This window comes from Mandrillus leucophaeus, unplaced genomic scaffold (genome assembly GCF_000951045.1).
Source record: "Mandrillus leucophaeus isolate KB7577 unplaced genomic scaffold, Mleu.le_1.0 Scaffold519, whole genome shotgun sequence".
Taxonomy (NCBI): domain Eukaryota; kingdom Metazoa; phylum Chordata; class Mammalia; order Primates; family Cercopithecidae; genus Mandrillus; species Mandrillus leucophaeus.
The window spans coordinates 1,843,939-1,859,902 of NW_012105575.1; the positions used below are offsets into that span (position 1 = coordinate 1,843,939).

The 15,964-nt window shown below is 37.4% G+C and overlaps 1 protein-coding gene across 3 annotated transcripts in view; it reads left to right on the forward strand.

Annotated features, from left to right (window-relative positions):
• ROBO1 (roundabout, axon guidance receptor, homolog 1 (Drosophila)) overlaps nucleotides 1–15,964 on the forward strand; it is a 1,186,609-nt gene that overhangs the window by 1,106,444 nt on the left and 64,201 nt on the right. For all 3 annotated transcript variants that reach the window (XM_011996534.1, XM_011996535.1, XM_011996536.1), the window contains 7 exons: nucleotides 3,238–3,443; nucleotides 4,966–5,047; nucleotides 5,230–5,398; nucleotides 5,483–5,649; nucleotides 11,812–11,933; nucleotides 12,735–12,966; nucleotides 14,507–14,628. In XM_011996534.1, coding sequence (XP_011851924.1) covers nucleotides 3,238–3,443; nucleotides 4,966–5,047; nucleotides 5,230–5,398; nucleotides 5,483–5,649; nucleotides 11,812–11,933; nucleotides 12,735–12,966; nucleotides 14,507–14,628 — 1,100 coding nt within the window. The remainder of the gene's footprint in view (nucleotides 1–3,237; nucleotides 3,444–4,965; nucleotides 5,048–5,229; nucleotides 5,399–5,482; nucleotides 5,650–11,811; nucleotides 11,934–12,734; nucleotides 12,967–14,506; nucleotides 14,629–15,964) is intronic.

Genomic DNA, 15,964 nt, shown 5'->3' on the forward strand with positions numbered 1-15,964 from the left:
TGACTCCTTAATATATACATAATATATTTTATAATATATAAATAATAGAAGTAACACTGTATGTATATACATATATGCATCTGTGTATGTGTATACATGTGTATATGTAATATAATACAGATATGTGTATATACAGATATACAAGTGAAAAAAGGCCTGACTCCTTAATATATACTTTATATATTTTATAATATATAAATATTGCAGCAGGTTTACACCTCCTGTTGTACCTGTTACACTGCTTATACCATCACTGCCTCCACCACTATTATTTTTATACTGACAATAATGAGCTACCGTGACTAATAACAAGCTATAGGAGAAGCTTACATAGGGCCAGGCACTATACTAGAAACTTTTCACACATGAACAATTTCAGATCTAACCATATTTTACCAGTGAGGAATCTGAGGCAGTGAATGTGAAGATGTGTACCCAAATTACAATGATAAGTAGCAGAACTAACATGTTTGCATCTCCGATAAGGTAGCTACTTACCATATGGGGCTATTTAAATTTGAATTTAAATTACTTAAAATGAAATAAAATTGCATACCCAGTTCCCCAATTACTCTAGCTACTTGGAGCTATTGGCTAATATATTAGAGAGAGTAGATATGGAACATTTCCGTTGTATGGCACTAACATTTTCTGACTCCAAAGTCATTGCATTTAATCCTTTGTTAAACACTGCTGATTCTTAAACACTTCCTATTTTAATTCTGGATAATTCATTCTGATAATTCCAGTAGAAGATCCTAGACCTGAATATGAGGTTTGTCTCCTTCTAAATTAAGGTTTGACTCATAAATGCAGTACATTCTTTGGTGTCTGTAAGTGTACACATTTTACGAGTATTTTATTCTACTTCATGACACCAAAAACCTTAGTTTCTCTACCTGAAAACATCAAATTGCTTTATTGTACTCTAAACATTTCTCTTTTTTTTTTTTTTTTTTTTTTTTGAGACAGGGTCTCACTCTGTCACCCAGGCTGGAGTGCAGTGGCCTGATCAAAGCCCACCACCACTGCAGTTTAAACCTCCTGGGCTCGGGTGATCCTCCCACCTCAGCCTCTCAAGTTGCTGGGACTACAGGGGCACGCCACCATGGCTGGCTAATTTCTTCTGTGTGTGGAGATGGGGTTTTGCCATGTTACCCAGACTGGTTTTGAACTCCTAGGCTTAAGCAGTCCACGTTCCTTGGCCACCCAAAGTGCTGGATTACAGGCGAGCCCCAGTGCCTGGACAGATCTTTCATCTCTGATTTGCATAATAGTTTGTTGTTGTTGTTTTACCAAAGAGGACACTAGCGATACTGCAGTACATGTATATGTCAGCCTTTTGCAGTTAGCCAAGCACTCCCTTATCTGTTCCATGTAAATATGCATAACAATGCCCTTCCTGAGATATTCAGAAAAACGTATTATTATGCTTAGTTTGTGGATTTAAAACAATACAAAACTGAGGCTTAGAGAATTTAAAGAACTTGCCCAAAGACATATGGCAGATGCTAGAGCTGATCCTTTTCTTTTATTGCTTTATTTTTGTTAAGTATGCATTGTATTGTAAATTATATGGAAGCAATGACATCAATAACTGGGTTGGGATGGAATGGGGAGGTGTGGATGACACTAAATAAAATACAAATATCAAAGAACCGTAAGGGTAAAGAACATAGAATATATTCCCAGATATTGGATTGTTTCTAAATATGATAAGACTATCAAATTTAAACCATCCTTCTATTAGACTTAATTATAATCAGTTATAAAGAATACCCCTGCCAAGTTTCAAACTCTAGCCTTCTAATTCACCCCTTGGTATTGCAAACTTCACCCTAGTAACCAAGACATAGAAGAGAATTGAAAGATTAGAGTGGAAATGCACTCCATTGCTTTCCTGTTTATCTTTTCTTTTCTTTTTCTTTAGTTCGCATGCACAAAACTAATATTTATTGCATGACAAATGAGGAACAAATTAAAGTGTGACTCCAGCTTGTGGAAATCTTTGGTGCATAAAACTTCGACCATGACAGATCCAGCTTTGAAAATTATTGCCTCCAAAATTTAGTTACTCTGGCAACCAGTTTTCTTTAACCAGGCAACTTAGAATCTTTCTTTGTACATTCGTGTCTTTTAAAAATTTTCATTAACATCCAGAATTTTCAAGTTGATTAATTAAAGAAAATTTCTGAAATTTAGTTTTTAAGTCATTAAAAAAAACAAACACTGTAGAGTTTCATAGAAATTGCCTAAGTCAGGGGATGGGAACGCCTCTTCAGTGTAGGATTTATTCTAGTTCAACACAGTTGTTCTGTGTTTTCCCCTAAAAAGGACTTCATGCCAGATAAAGGTTTTAGGTTTTAGACTTTTTTCGTGTAATCATAGGGATAATTGTATTTACACATAATAAAATTGCCTCTCGTTATTTTCCGTAGTACGTTATAACTGTTATCTAAGGTAACGGAGTTAGCTGAGGCACGCTCCCAATCCTATTAAACCCAACAGAGCAGCACAGTATTTGCCAAGTTAGAACATCATTTTGACTTGTCTTTTGGATCAGGCAACCAACAATGTATTTGGGCAATTTTCCAGTTTCTTTGAATTCGTTACAATTGGGTAATTTTCTCCCATGTATATTGTAATAGAAAGAATTACAGGATAAAAAGGCACAGGGAACTCAATCATACTGATTTATTAAATTATGAAAATCCAATGCACTTTTTTGGATCCAAAATTGTTAAACATTCTGGTATGGTACCATGTTTCTTTTCTTCTGTTGTACGAAACAGTTATGAAATGTCAGTTTGGTTTTGCTTCATTCGTTACAATTTCTCTCATATGTTTCCTTGAGAGGAATGGTTTTTTGTTGTTGTTGTTGTTATGTTGTGTTTTTTCATATTTTTAAGTTTAAAAAGTACAGTATTCCATTATCATGACTCTGTATGTACTTTACCATCCACAATCCTAATTCCAGAGTTCTTTAAATAGGCCTCTTGACAGTGCAGCCAGCTCAGTGAGTGGTTGGTCATTCGAACGCAGCACATTGTATCTCCTTTTAATATTCTGAATCAGTGCATCCTATAAATGCATTTTGAATAATGCATGTCTCCTACTTTAATTACTTGTTTAATTATCTTTAGTTTGTTTCAAAGCCTAGAGCAACTGCTGTTGCTTGGATGATTAGAAAATTGCTTCCAGTTGCAGAAATCTATTTCCTGTTGTTTCTTCTGGCAGTGATTGCAGATCGGCCTCCCCCAGTTATTCGACAAGGTCCCGTGAATCAGACTGTAGCTGTGGATGGCACTTTAGTCCTCAGCTGTGTGGCCACAGGCAGTCCAGTGCCCACAATTCTGTGGAGAAAGGATGGAGTCCTCGTTTCAACCCAAGACTCTCGAATCAAACAGTTGGAGAATGGAGTGCTGCAGATCCGATATGCTAAGGTACCTTGGAATGGCACCTGGGGTTTCTTGTTTTGTTTCACTTTGTTTCTGCCTCCAACAACTGGCATTGAAATTTCAAACTTTGCAGTTAATGAAATGTTAAATGAAGAGTAGTAATATATTTTTAATTTGATGTTTTATTTTTTTCAGATATTTCATTGTATATGTTTGAGATGATTTAAACTCATAATTTAGTCCATGGCAGGTAATTTAAGGTTATATGGAGGAGAAGAAAAAAAAGGATTTCTGAGAACCTACTGAGGAAACTAGATGAGGGTTTGTGAGAGAATAAATGTCTTCAAAGTAGTGGTATGATGTAGTCCTTCCATAAGGCATCTTTTAAGATATTTACCTGTATCATTTTATGTGCAATATACTTTGATAGTTGTTCTGTTGTAAGTATTTGTTTCATCATTTTGCAATGACAAAACTGTATATGCAAACAAAAGCCATAAAGCAATGTACACACCAAGTGTACAATTCAAATCAGAATGCTAAATGATGGAAAACCCACAGGTTTATAGGAACCATTTAAGGATTTACTTTCACAGGGCGTCACATCCCATGCCTGCTCTTTCAGGACTTTATTGTTTTGATTTTTCTTCTTTTTATAGGTCAAGATCAGACCAGCTCCTGAGGCATATGAAAGAATGGTCCTGACAGCAATAAACATAACTTTCTGTTGCTTGATTTCCTAGTGTGGGTGGTTCCTTTGGAGCACGGGATCAGCATCACAGTTCACTTTAAGTGCCACAGCAGTTAATATGTTGTACTACTTTGTGACCTGGTTATTGCAATTGCCAGAGCAAGATGACAACATTCTTTCTTTATCAGATGTTACTTGAAGACGGTTATTAGCTTGAGCAGAAGTAGATGGGTTTATTCTGCTGCTGCTGATTTCAGAGTTGAACGTGTGGCCTGTTTGCTCTCTGTCAGTCAGTTTTTAAAGAGGAACGAGAGTGTTCATTCCAGCTTGAGTCTGGCTTTGTACTTCTTAAACTGCCTTAAGTTCCAGGTTTGAAAACCCGGGAAAGTCAGTCTTTTAAGAAAAAACTCTGTAATTCCCATCCTTTTTCTGTTGATCTCATATATCCATATAGGTATAACTGATAAAATATAAAGGCAAGAATAGCCATTGGTTAAGCTTTATCAGCCTTATTATATGACTTACTAAACATAAAGATATATTTTAGCAATAAGTATTAATGCTTTGAATTTGAAGAGTTGTATGCCTTACCTTAGGAATTATTGTCCCTGAGACTGATGATAATATATGCTAATGCAATTAAATATTTCTTATTCTACCATTAGAACAATCATATAAAAATCTCTTTTTTTCTATATTGATGTAATATTTTCCCTCACATTCAATAAAAATATATTCAATTAAGGGGAAGTTTCTGGTTAGTGAATTTTAATGCAGTTATCCATATTCATGGATCATATACAAACCTGTAATTGCGTTTTCAGCCCAGTGACTTCTTGATTTTTCCAAATATTTATTTTTTGTCTGCCTTCTCAGCTGGGTGATACTGGTCGGTACACCTGCATTGCATCAACCCCCAGTGGTGAAGCAACATGGAGTGCCTACATTGAAGTCCAAGGTAAATTAAATGGTATATTTCCCTTAAAGTAATGCTTAAAATGCAGTTATTTACTTACTGGGATATTAATGAAGTAAATGTCCTGTTCCCTGAGTAGGTGTATGAATATGTTATCTGCATTTGTATGCTTACCTGTGTATGTGTAAACATCTTTTATTTTGGCCTTTTTTCCCACTTTTTAGAATTTGGAGTTCCAGTTCAGCCTCCAAGACCCACTGACCCAAATTTAATCCCTAGTGCCCCATCAAAACCCGAAGTTACAGATGTCAGCAGAAATACAGTAACATTATCATGGCAACCAAATCTGAATTCAGGAGCAACTCCAACATCTTATATTATAGAAGCCTTCAGGTAGAGTGAAGGAGATGCTTCCTAGTTGTTCTTTTTTGATTCGCCATTAAATACGCATGTTCTAACCTGTGTGTCTGTCCGTAGCCATGCATCTGGTAGCAGCTGGCAGACCGTAGCAGAGAATGTGAAAACAGAAACGTTTGCCATTAAAGGACTCAAACCTAATGCAATTTACCTTTTCCTTGTGAGGGCAGCTAATGCATATGGAATTAGTGATCCAAGTCAAATATCAGATCCCGTGAAAACACAAGGTAAATATTGATTTACTTAACCCTGTGACACCTACTTATCCTTAGATGTTGTAGTGCACAAATGACTTGTGTTACCTGTTACAATTGTACATTTACAGTCCCTTGTTCAGGTTGCCCAAGTCGCTTAAATTAGTTTGTAATATGCAAACACAGTGTCTACAGACTTTAGTATTTTCTGGACTAAGCATACAAACCTAAGATGGATGAACAAAGAGAACTGTTTCTCATAAAATTACAAACATACCAAGACAAAAGTATGATGTGAGGAGATGGAAAGTACAATGATGGTAACCAGAGACTGGGAAGGGTAGTAGGGTGGCTGTGGGGAGAGGGGATGGTTAATGGGTACAAAAAGAAATAGTTAGATATTAGAAATAGTTAGAATGAATAAGATCTAGTATTAGATATAGCAATAGGGTGACTAGAGTCAACAATAATTTATTGAACACTTTTAAATAACTAAAGTATAATTGGAATGTTTGTAACACAAAAAAAAGGATAAATGATTGCGGTGATGGATAGCCCATTTACCCTCATGTGATTATTATGCATTATATGCCTATATCAAAATTTCTCATGTACCCATAAATATATACACCTGTTAAGACCCATAAATTTAAAAATACGTGGATATTTGTGTATTCCATTCAATTTCCTGAATTTTAAATATAGTAACATATAGGTGTACAATCTTAATCATATTATAATTGTATTTAAAATTAACTGAATTTTATTTATATATAAGTTCAGTACTTACAACCTTCTGGATGAATTTTTACATTACAATCCTAATCAGATAATACTCTCTTGAGATCACATGAATGTAGGAGATATCTGGAAACTTGTTATTAATTCCTCTGTCCAGTTAAACTCCAACAAGCATGGAGAAAATACTTTAGGTCTTTATTTTGTTTGGCCTGTCTTTATTGTCAGTTATATATGAGCCATGATATAAGAAACTTTTAAATGAAAAACACCTACGTTTTGGTCAAAGCTGGGTTCGCAAAACAGATAAAAGAAAAACGGACATGTTTAAAGCTACTTCTAGAACATTTAAAACTGGAAATTTTGTTCCTTTGGACCAAATTTTGGGTATTCTGCATTTTATCTTTTGTGAACAGAAATTACTTTTAGCTTTTAACAGACGGATTATTTTCATCTCTCCACACTCTGGCTCATCCTATTATTTTAGTGCTCTAATAGGAGTAAAATTAATATACTGGAAAAAAAAGAGATGAATTTGAATCATCCTTGACCTTTTATTTTTGGGAAAAAAAAAGACACATGTCATTGTAAATAAAATGTGCTTGTTTTTATATTAGTAAAGAAAGGTAATTTTAGAGGGGAATGATTCGAAGTATAAAATTATTTTCTCAACATACAGAGGGATAGTGTTTCTATCTTAAGGAAACAAAGGAAAAAAGAAAGAAAATAGACTTGGTTATTTTAATAGAAACAAGTTATACACGAGATGACTGAGACTTAAACTCCTTTGTTGCTGGTTTGGGAGAGCGGTCTGCCAGCCATGTTGCTGTTTTGTTACTTCAAGTATGTACCTAAACAGTCTTTTTGGAAGCACTTCTTGTTTCAGAATTTGCAGAAAAAGCACACCAAGTTGTAGAGCATACCCACGTGTGTCTCTTGTGTGACTGTAACACACCCATAGCTCATATTTGCTATTATGAATCACCTTTCCAGGAGCCTTAAGGCAGTCTGAGGTTTTTGATATTAGATACACATTTGTAAGGAATGTAGACCCAATGACAGCTGTAAAATGAATTTAAACGTTTGTCCCCAGTACAATGGTCTCCAGCCAGTAGACTGTAACTGAAGGTTTTTGGCGACTGCAGCTTAACTCTGTTTTGTCCTGTACTCACATGCATGATTCCGTAATACGTAACCTCATTTGTAAGTGAGGAGTGAGTTAGCATTCTGTCTGAACATTCATGTAGTCTTTTTCACATTTCTGTCAATTGGCCTTTGTATATGCATAGATAGTGGAACAATGTGTATAGTCTGTTCTCACGCTGCTAATAAAGAACTGCCCCGAGACTGGACAGTTTATAAAGTTAAGAGGTTTAATTGACTCGCAGTTCAGCATGGCTGGGGAGGCCTCAGAAAACTGACAATCATGGCGGAAGGGGAAAGTAACACGTCCCGCCTCGCATGGTGGCAGGAAGAAGTGCCGAGCAAAAGTGAGCAGAGCCCCTTATAAAACCATCAGATCTCATGAGAACTCACTCACTGTCACGAGAACAGCAGCATGGCGGTGACTACTCCATGATTTAATTACCTCCTACCGAGTCCCTCCCGTGACACGTGGGGATTATGAGAACTACAGTTCAAGATGAGATTTGGGTGGGGACACAGCCAAGCCATAGCGATCCAAGTATAATGCATCCTTGTCAACTGGAAGACTGGAAACGTAGAGAAACAGGCGTACAACTGTGAAATCAAACACGTGTTTTTAATTTCAGCTCCTCAGTCTACTAGCTGCGTGGCCTTGAGCAAATTAGTCAACCCTTGTGAGTTTCCTCACCTTTAAAACGGGGCTGCACATACCCATTCCGCAGGATTGGACAAGGAATAAATTAACTAATCAATATATAAGTACATAAGATGCAGATTTGTGTTTTATTTTCCATAAAATCTATTATTGGACTTGTATGTCTTTTAGTGTCAGGACTAAAAGGAAGTTCATAAAATTTGAGGGTATCATAAAACTGAGAAAGACAGCTAGTATGCCAAATGAGAGAATCAGAATTAAATATAGCTCAACAGATTGGACTGATGGGAGAGTGCTCACTATTAAAGTTAATAGAGCAAATTAAAAAGTTGGGTACTTGAACTTGGGTTTAAAAAATTAGCTGTAAAAGGAATGACTAAAGACAGCAGGCTTGCGGGAGGTATATGCATGCGTGTCGGGGCTCTCAGAATGGTCTGACTTTAAATTAAACACCCGTCTGAACCTACTGAGGGATGTAGTTGCCAAGAGAGCAAATGTAGTCTCAGCTGGCACTAGAATTATACCTGGATCAAGTAATTTTTCTCTCTTTACTTAGAACTATTCCGTTCATGAACGGAGTAATGTGTTTGTTCTGGACACTACATTTTCAGATGGACTTTTAAGAGGAGGACAATAAGGATAGTCGATGAGGCCGCACGAAAGGCTGAAAATCACATCATATGAAAAGACATTCAAGGATCTGGGCATGGTTAGGCCAGAAAGTAATAACATCAGAGCAGACATGACATCTTTTCCTTAACATATTAAGAAACTGCCGTATGGAAGAGTCATGCTTTTTCTAGCTTGAGGCAACAGCAAAGGGCCCATGAGAAGTAAAATTGAGGCACGTATCTTACCGATTCTTGGACCTCATTTGAGGCTGTAAGCCCAGGATTATAACCGTAATAAGAACCTGGGGAGTAACCTGCAAAAAAAATTTCACTGGAGGGAACAGAACGCATACACAGTAAGGAGAAAAATAAGGGGTGAGGAAATTCAAGAAGGACTTGTTGGAAAGTGATTCCTAAAGGAGCAGGCATAATTTCTCTAACCATTTCTGGAATATGGTTGCAAAAGAATCTTCCCCAAGTGTAGATACATATGAATGAGCTGGAGTCAAAAGCTAAAGGTGCACAGATACAGGGCACAGGTTCCCTGTACAGGAATCAGGTAGACCTATGTCATGGTTGGAGTCAGAGCCTTGCTATGTGGTGATCAACGTGTGCTTTCCCAAAGACAAGATGTGATGATGCAAGGAAGATGGGATGAGCACCTGGCAGGTGGGGGTGGTGGTCATCATCGCTGAGATGCGGCTGTTGTTATCGTTGTTCGTTGCTATGATTCTTCACCCACGTGTCCTGTCTGTGCATCATTCTTGGACCCTAGGATGTACAGATACACAGAACATATATATCATACCTAAGGTGATACCAGTTATCATCAGTGAGTGGGGCCTGGATAGTCTCCCCTCGGAGATTGTGTATGTGAAGTTTTCACGTTGGGGGAAACAGTTGGCTGGAGCAGTTAGGTTTTCCTTAAGTCAATTGTGAATATTGGGAAAGACCTTCTACATTGTCATACATTTCTTTCAGGAGGTAGAGAACAAAAACAGTAAGAGGATCAATTTGTAAACTTCTCAAAATTATTTTATTAGGCGTCACTTTCCCTTTTTCTCTCCGATGTGAACGTTTCTATTATGATATTATAGACACCTGTTGCTGTCATGGGTACTAGGTGGGAGAATCTAGCAATTTCCATGAAGGAACTGACTGGTGGGTTTATCTCCTATTAGAGGAATTCGGGATTGGGATGCAGACCGTGGCAGTTACAGATAAAATGGTTATTTCTGTATTTGAGGAGACTTTCTGAAAGGGAGATGATTTTGTGAGGATGGGAGCTTACGTATGAGGGAGATATTTGGAAGCTGACATGATGTGTGTGTTTTCCACATGTGAATACATTTTAATTGAACCTATGTTTATTAAGCAACACTTATGTATATGGCACTATGCTATGTACCATGGGTCCACAATCCCTGCTCTCAGGAAAAGCACTTTTTATGTCTAATACAAGACAGCTTTTACCACAGCCCTCAGGATTAGCTGCCTTTGATATCACCATTTGAAGCACAAGGAAACTGGGGAATAATGAGGTTAAGAAATTGTTCCAATGTTATGCGGTTTTTACGTTGCTGAGGTGGTGTGCAAACCCAAGTCTGTTTTATTCCAAGTATTTCAGTCTTATCTTAGAAATGGATGGCAGTTTAAGTCATAGGAGCAAATGATACCAGTGGATAAGGAAGAGATGGAAAGCTGATGGTCAAGTGTTTACTACATAGAGGCTGTGATAATAGTTATCCTGAGGGCAGATCCTAGCCAAAAATATTGGTAAAGTAAGATGAAATACAGAATTATCCCAGTTCTTTTTTTTTTTTCCATCTTGTTTATTTATCAGCTTAATTTCTAGGTTAAGTATAAAAACAACCAAACAATATGTAAGAGTGTTTGATGTCCATCTTGATGTCATTTCTTCCGCTTGCCTAGCTTCCCTGGACTTCATCCGAGATACTTAGCAGTCTCATTCTTAGTATTCCTGCTTTTGCTTTCTACCCAAGATCAATTCTTTGAAGGTATTTAATGATTCAGTAAACTAAAATTCTCATTTTAATTTTTTTATATAATGTGGAATAATCTGGAATGTAGGTGCCCACATGCAATACTTTGAGAAAGAGAATTCTGAAGTCCAAAAAACATTTTCTTCACTTCCTCCCAAGTATTCCCTGTTACTGTTATAAACAAAGCAAAACACCTGTTTAGAAAACCGCTTCAGAAATGGGCAAATGTTTTTTGAGTGTAGACTTTAAGAAGCTTATTTAAAAAATTAGCGTTAGTAGCCATTTCATTCTTACTGTGTTCTTAGTTTCCTTTCTAAAATTTGGGGGCTGCTGTGATTAAGAACTCTTTATTAAACCTTCTTTACGATGACACAGTAACTAAACTAAATCATCATCAATTACATAAATGTTAAGTACTTTTTTCTCATGAATCTAATCAGATTGATTTTATTTTACTTCCTTGGTGGCATCTGTATCACCTCCATTGTAGCCACTAACTTACCATATACCTTATATGAGAAAATATCCAAGTTCATCTTAATGATGTGTAAAGTATCTGACTTCTTTCTGTTCTTGGTTTTCACTAACCATATCTCCTTTCTTTTCATTGCTTAGCCACTCTGCTGCAATTGCAGTCTCTTTTCTGTCTTGTATAGTTAGGACCACTACAGGTTTTCATAAACTCAGAGGGCATTGCACTAGTGCCCTCATTTTCATCAGGAAAGTGATCATGGCATGGTAGGAGGAGCCACTCAATGTTGCTATTTGCCATTGTTGTCTTTGCTTCCTGCTCTTTTTGACTTTCTATAATACGTGTCCTCTGCATTCTCTCTCTCTCTGTATGTCTATCCCCTCTTACTTTCCTGATCCTAATAAAAAGGTTAAATTATTATTATTATTATTTTTTTTTTTCTGAATCACAGCCTGGCCTGTATTCTACTTAACTGAGAGTTGCTATGAATGAAAAGTTTGTTTTACCATGCTTTCATTCAGTTCAGTAGCATTGTGTAGAAACTGACACAGTTTTCTTGAATTGTTGTAGATGTTCCACCAACAAGTCAGGGGGTGGACCACAAGCAGGTCCAGAGAGAGCTGGGGAATGTTGTTCTGCACCTCCACAACCCTACCATCCTTTCTTCCTCTTCCATCGAAGTGCACTGGACAGTGAGTTGTTACAATATTTGATCTCAGTTTTCCTAAGCGTCTGGGAGATCATTATAATGCATATAAAATGTAACTATCTGTTGCCTACTTGTACATTAATGATAACTTTACAGTGTAAGCCCTGTTTATTACAGTGCTTATTAGTTGGGCTTTAAACAGAAAAATGTTGCATCTTGAGCCTATTTTTTTCTTACTGTGCTGCAGTAGTGAACTTGACCTGTCTCAGGAAAGAAACAGATAGTATTAACTATGATATGTAACTTGTGATAGGATCATTATTACATGAATCTTTTAAACTTGGAGATATTTCCAAGTAGTGTTAAGTAGGCTTTTAAAATCAGAGAGTCATCAAACATTTTAGCTTCTCATCCCCTTGGCCCAGGCGTGTCTTACATGCAATGTTAGAGCTGCCATCAGGCCTCACATTTCTGCATGAAGCATAGAAGTTAATGCCACAGAAATTTGTATCACCTTACAAAAGATAGTGGATTTTTTTTCAGTATTCTACTTACTTGAATGTTTTAGCTGAAGATTTACAAAAGATAGTGGATTTTTTTCAGTATTCTACTTACTTGAATGTTTTAGCTGAAGATTCCTTTGGATTTTCTATGAGCACACTCATGTTGTCCACATTCTAATGAGTTTTATTTTTTCCTTTCTAATTCTTACACATTTCTTGTGTAAGAATGTGGGATGAAGCCAGACAGAATTTTGTGCATTTTATAACATTTAATTTTTATTGTTTTCTAATGAACCAGTAAAATAGTATGAATAATTACATTTTACTTGTCTTTTTAATAGGTAGATCAACAGTCTCAGTATATACAAGGATATAAAATTCTCTATCGGCCGTCTGGAGCCAACCACGGAGAATCAGACTGGTTAGTTTTTGAAGTGAGGACCCCAACCAAAAACAGTGTGGTTATCCCTGATCTCAGAAAGGGAGTCAACTATGAAATTAAGGCTCGCCCTTTTTTTAATGAATTTCAAGGAGCAGATAGTGAAATCAAGTTTGCCAAGACCCTGGAAGAAGGCAAGTATGATGAAGCGTATGATTTCCATGCAGTGCAGTATATTTGTTAGGATTGTACTGGCTTAATTTAAATTGTTAGAATGTTAAGAGTGGCATTAATTATTAACTTTCTTGATATTGAACATACATTTTGCTAACAGTATTTGTTTATTTAGAAAACTGGAAAAGCAAAATGCTATAATAGTTGACTTGCTTCAATAGTGGCCTACCTACAAATGTGCAAATGTGAACATTATATTACTTAAGGATATACAGAAATTTAATTATTCAGAACTAAAATTCACATTTAAAAATGAAATTGTTTTCCATTTGGTTTATTTTACATTCAGCATTTTCTATTTGTTTGTTTTGATCCATGATTGGAGTAATGTGTTGATTTGCCCAGGACTTTCTGGGATTAACATTTTTTTTGTTTGTTTGTTTTTGTTTTTGAGACGGAGTCTGGCTCTGTGGCCCAGGCTGGAGTGAGCGGCGCCATCTTGGCTCCCTGCAAGCTCCGCCCCCCGGGTTCCCGCCATTCTCCTGCCTCAGCCTCCCGAGGAGCTGGGACCACAGGCGCCGCCACCGCGCCCGGCTGGTTTTTTGTATTTTTAGTAGAGACGGGGTTTCACCGTGTTAGCCAGGATGGTCTCCATCTCCTGACCTCGGGATCCGCCCGCCTCGGCCTCCCAAAGTGCTGGGATCACAGGCGTGAGCCACCGCGCCCGGCCGGGATTAACATTTTCTTCCTAAATCTCATCTCTCTTAAAACACCTCAGTTCTAGACAAACCACTATAGCTGACCACCCTAGTCCTAGAAATTAAACAATATTTACATAAAGGTAAAAGATTACATTAAATTACAGCACGATGTTTCCCAACATGTCTTTGTCACTGTGGCTGTATAAATAATTATGATGAATGATGAACATTCATTTTCATACTTTTGAACATTTTGAGGGAGAACAGGAGACTAGAGTTACAGGGTGGAGGAAATAGGAATTGTCCTGGGATGTTTGGTGGAAACAAGGTGTTTAACTTTGTTATGGAAAATTCACAGTGGCAGTTAATTAGCATTGAGTGAGGAACAACTTAGGTACTTTGGGACTATTCAGACTTGGATGAAATACATCTTTAAAACAGATGCAGCCGAGCACAGTGGCTCACGCCTGTAATCCAAGCACTTTGGGAGGCTGAGGCGGTGGATTTGGGAGGCTGAAGTCAGGAGTTGGAGACCAGCCTGGCCAAAGTGGTGAAACCCCGTCTCTATTAAAAATACAAAAATCAGCGGGGCGTGGCGGCCGCACCTGTAATCCCAGCTACTCAGGGGGCTGAGGCAGGAGAATCGCTGGAACCCGGGAGCGGGAGGTTGCAGTGAGCCGGGATCATGTCACTGTATTACATACAGCCTGGACAACAGGGGGAGACTCCGTCTCAAAAAAAAAAAAAAAAGCATATGTTGAAATAATATTAAATATTGATTATTGGTTTTGATATTAATAACCTGCTTTCAGTGTTCTCCAGCACATTGTAATAACCTACCTTTTAAACAATTTAATAGCACCCAGTGCCCCACCCCAAGGTGTAACCGTATCGAAGAATGATGGAAACGGAACTGCAATTCTGGTTAGTTGGCAGCCACCTCCAGCGGACACCCAGAATGGAATGGTCCAAGAGTATAAGGTATGAGAAGAATGTATGTGTACGAATGTCCTGACGGACAGCCCCCGCCATTCACAAAGAAAAAGCTGGTATTTGTTTGTGGATATTTGGCGCCATCTGCTGGTCCAAATAGCAACATGTAAATTATTTGTAAAACGCTTTCTTGTTTATTCAGTGATTTTGAAATTCTGATTCAGTTGGTCTGACAGGGGCCCTTGGACATATATTTCGGTGAATCTTTTGGCGATTCCGATGTGCGTTCTTAGTTAAGGCCCAAATAAGACTGTACATGTTCTTCTGAGTAGCAAATTAATCTGTACAGCAACCAAGTATCCTGAGCCGAATTTTATTTTATTTTCAAAATAGTTTTAAAAACAAATTGAGAAACCTCTTTATGAAATGTGTGTATATTAACAGTGTGGTTTTTAAAGTATTTAAAAGACTGCCATAAGTGCACTGTGGATGTTTTAATATGTTTCAAATAAGATTTTCTAGCATAATTGAGGCATTAAAAGTCTCTGTACTTTTAAGTGTTTTCCTAAGAGTTTCAAGGCTGTCTCCATACTGAGGATTGACAGGATACTATGTGTTAGTCTAGGAAAATAGAATGTTATAGAAGATTTTTAAGGATTTAAAATGAGATGATGTCTCAGCTCTCAAGGTAAACTGTGGAATGTAGGCATTTTCACCTAAGAGTCAAAACTCATTTCTCTCCTGAAGAAATGCAAAAGGGTGGATTTCCCTTAACTTCACGGTCAATTTAAAATAATAAAATGCCTTGCTGAACCTGATTGACTGGTACAAAATCAGTTTGTGGCTTTGGTTCAGCTGTATAATGTAATTGGGGTTTAAAAAAAAATCACAAAAGAGTCTTTATTTCCAAATGGTCAGCTCCTCGTATAGGGTCTGACCATTTCTTGGTATTATGTATTGAAACTATATTAAAATAATACTAACTTTCAAAGAAAAAAGTAAAAGGATAAATGATGGAGGAGACTCTCATACTTAGATTTCTTTTAAATCTCACTTCCTATTACAGTTTAGACAATTGTGTACTTAAAGTTAATGGTATATATTGCTTGAGGACATCATAAAGAATTCAGAGCATGTCAGTTGGGCGTGGCAGCTCACCCCTGTAATCCCAGCACTTTGAGAGGCCAGCCTGGCCAACATGGTGAAACCCCATCTCTACTAAATATACAAAAATTAGCTGGGTGTGGTGGTGCACACCTTTAATCCCAGCTACTCAGGAGGCTGAGGCAGGAGGATCACTGGAACCCAGGAGGTGGAAGCTGCACTAAGCCAAGATGGCAGCACTACACTGCAGCCTGGGCGACAGAGCAAGACTCCATCTCAA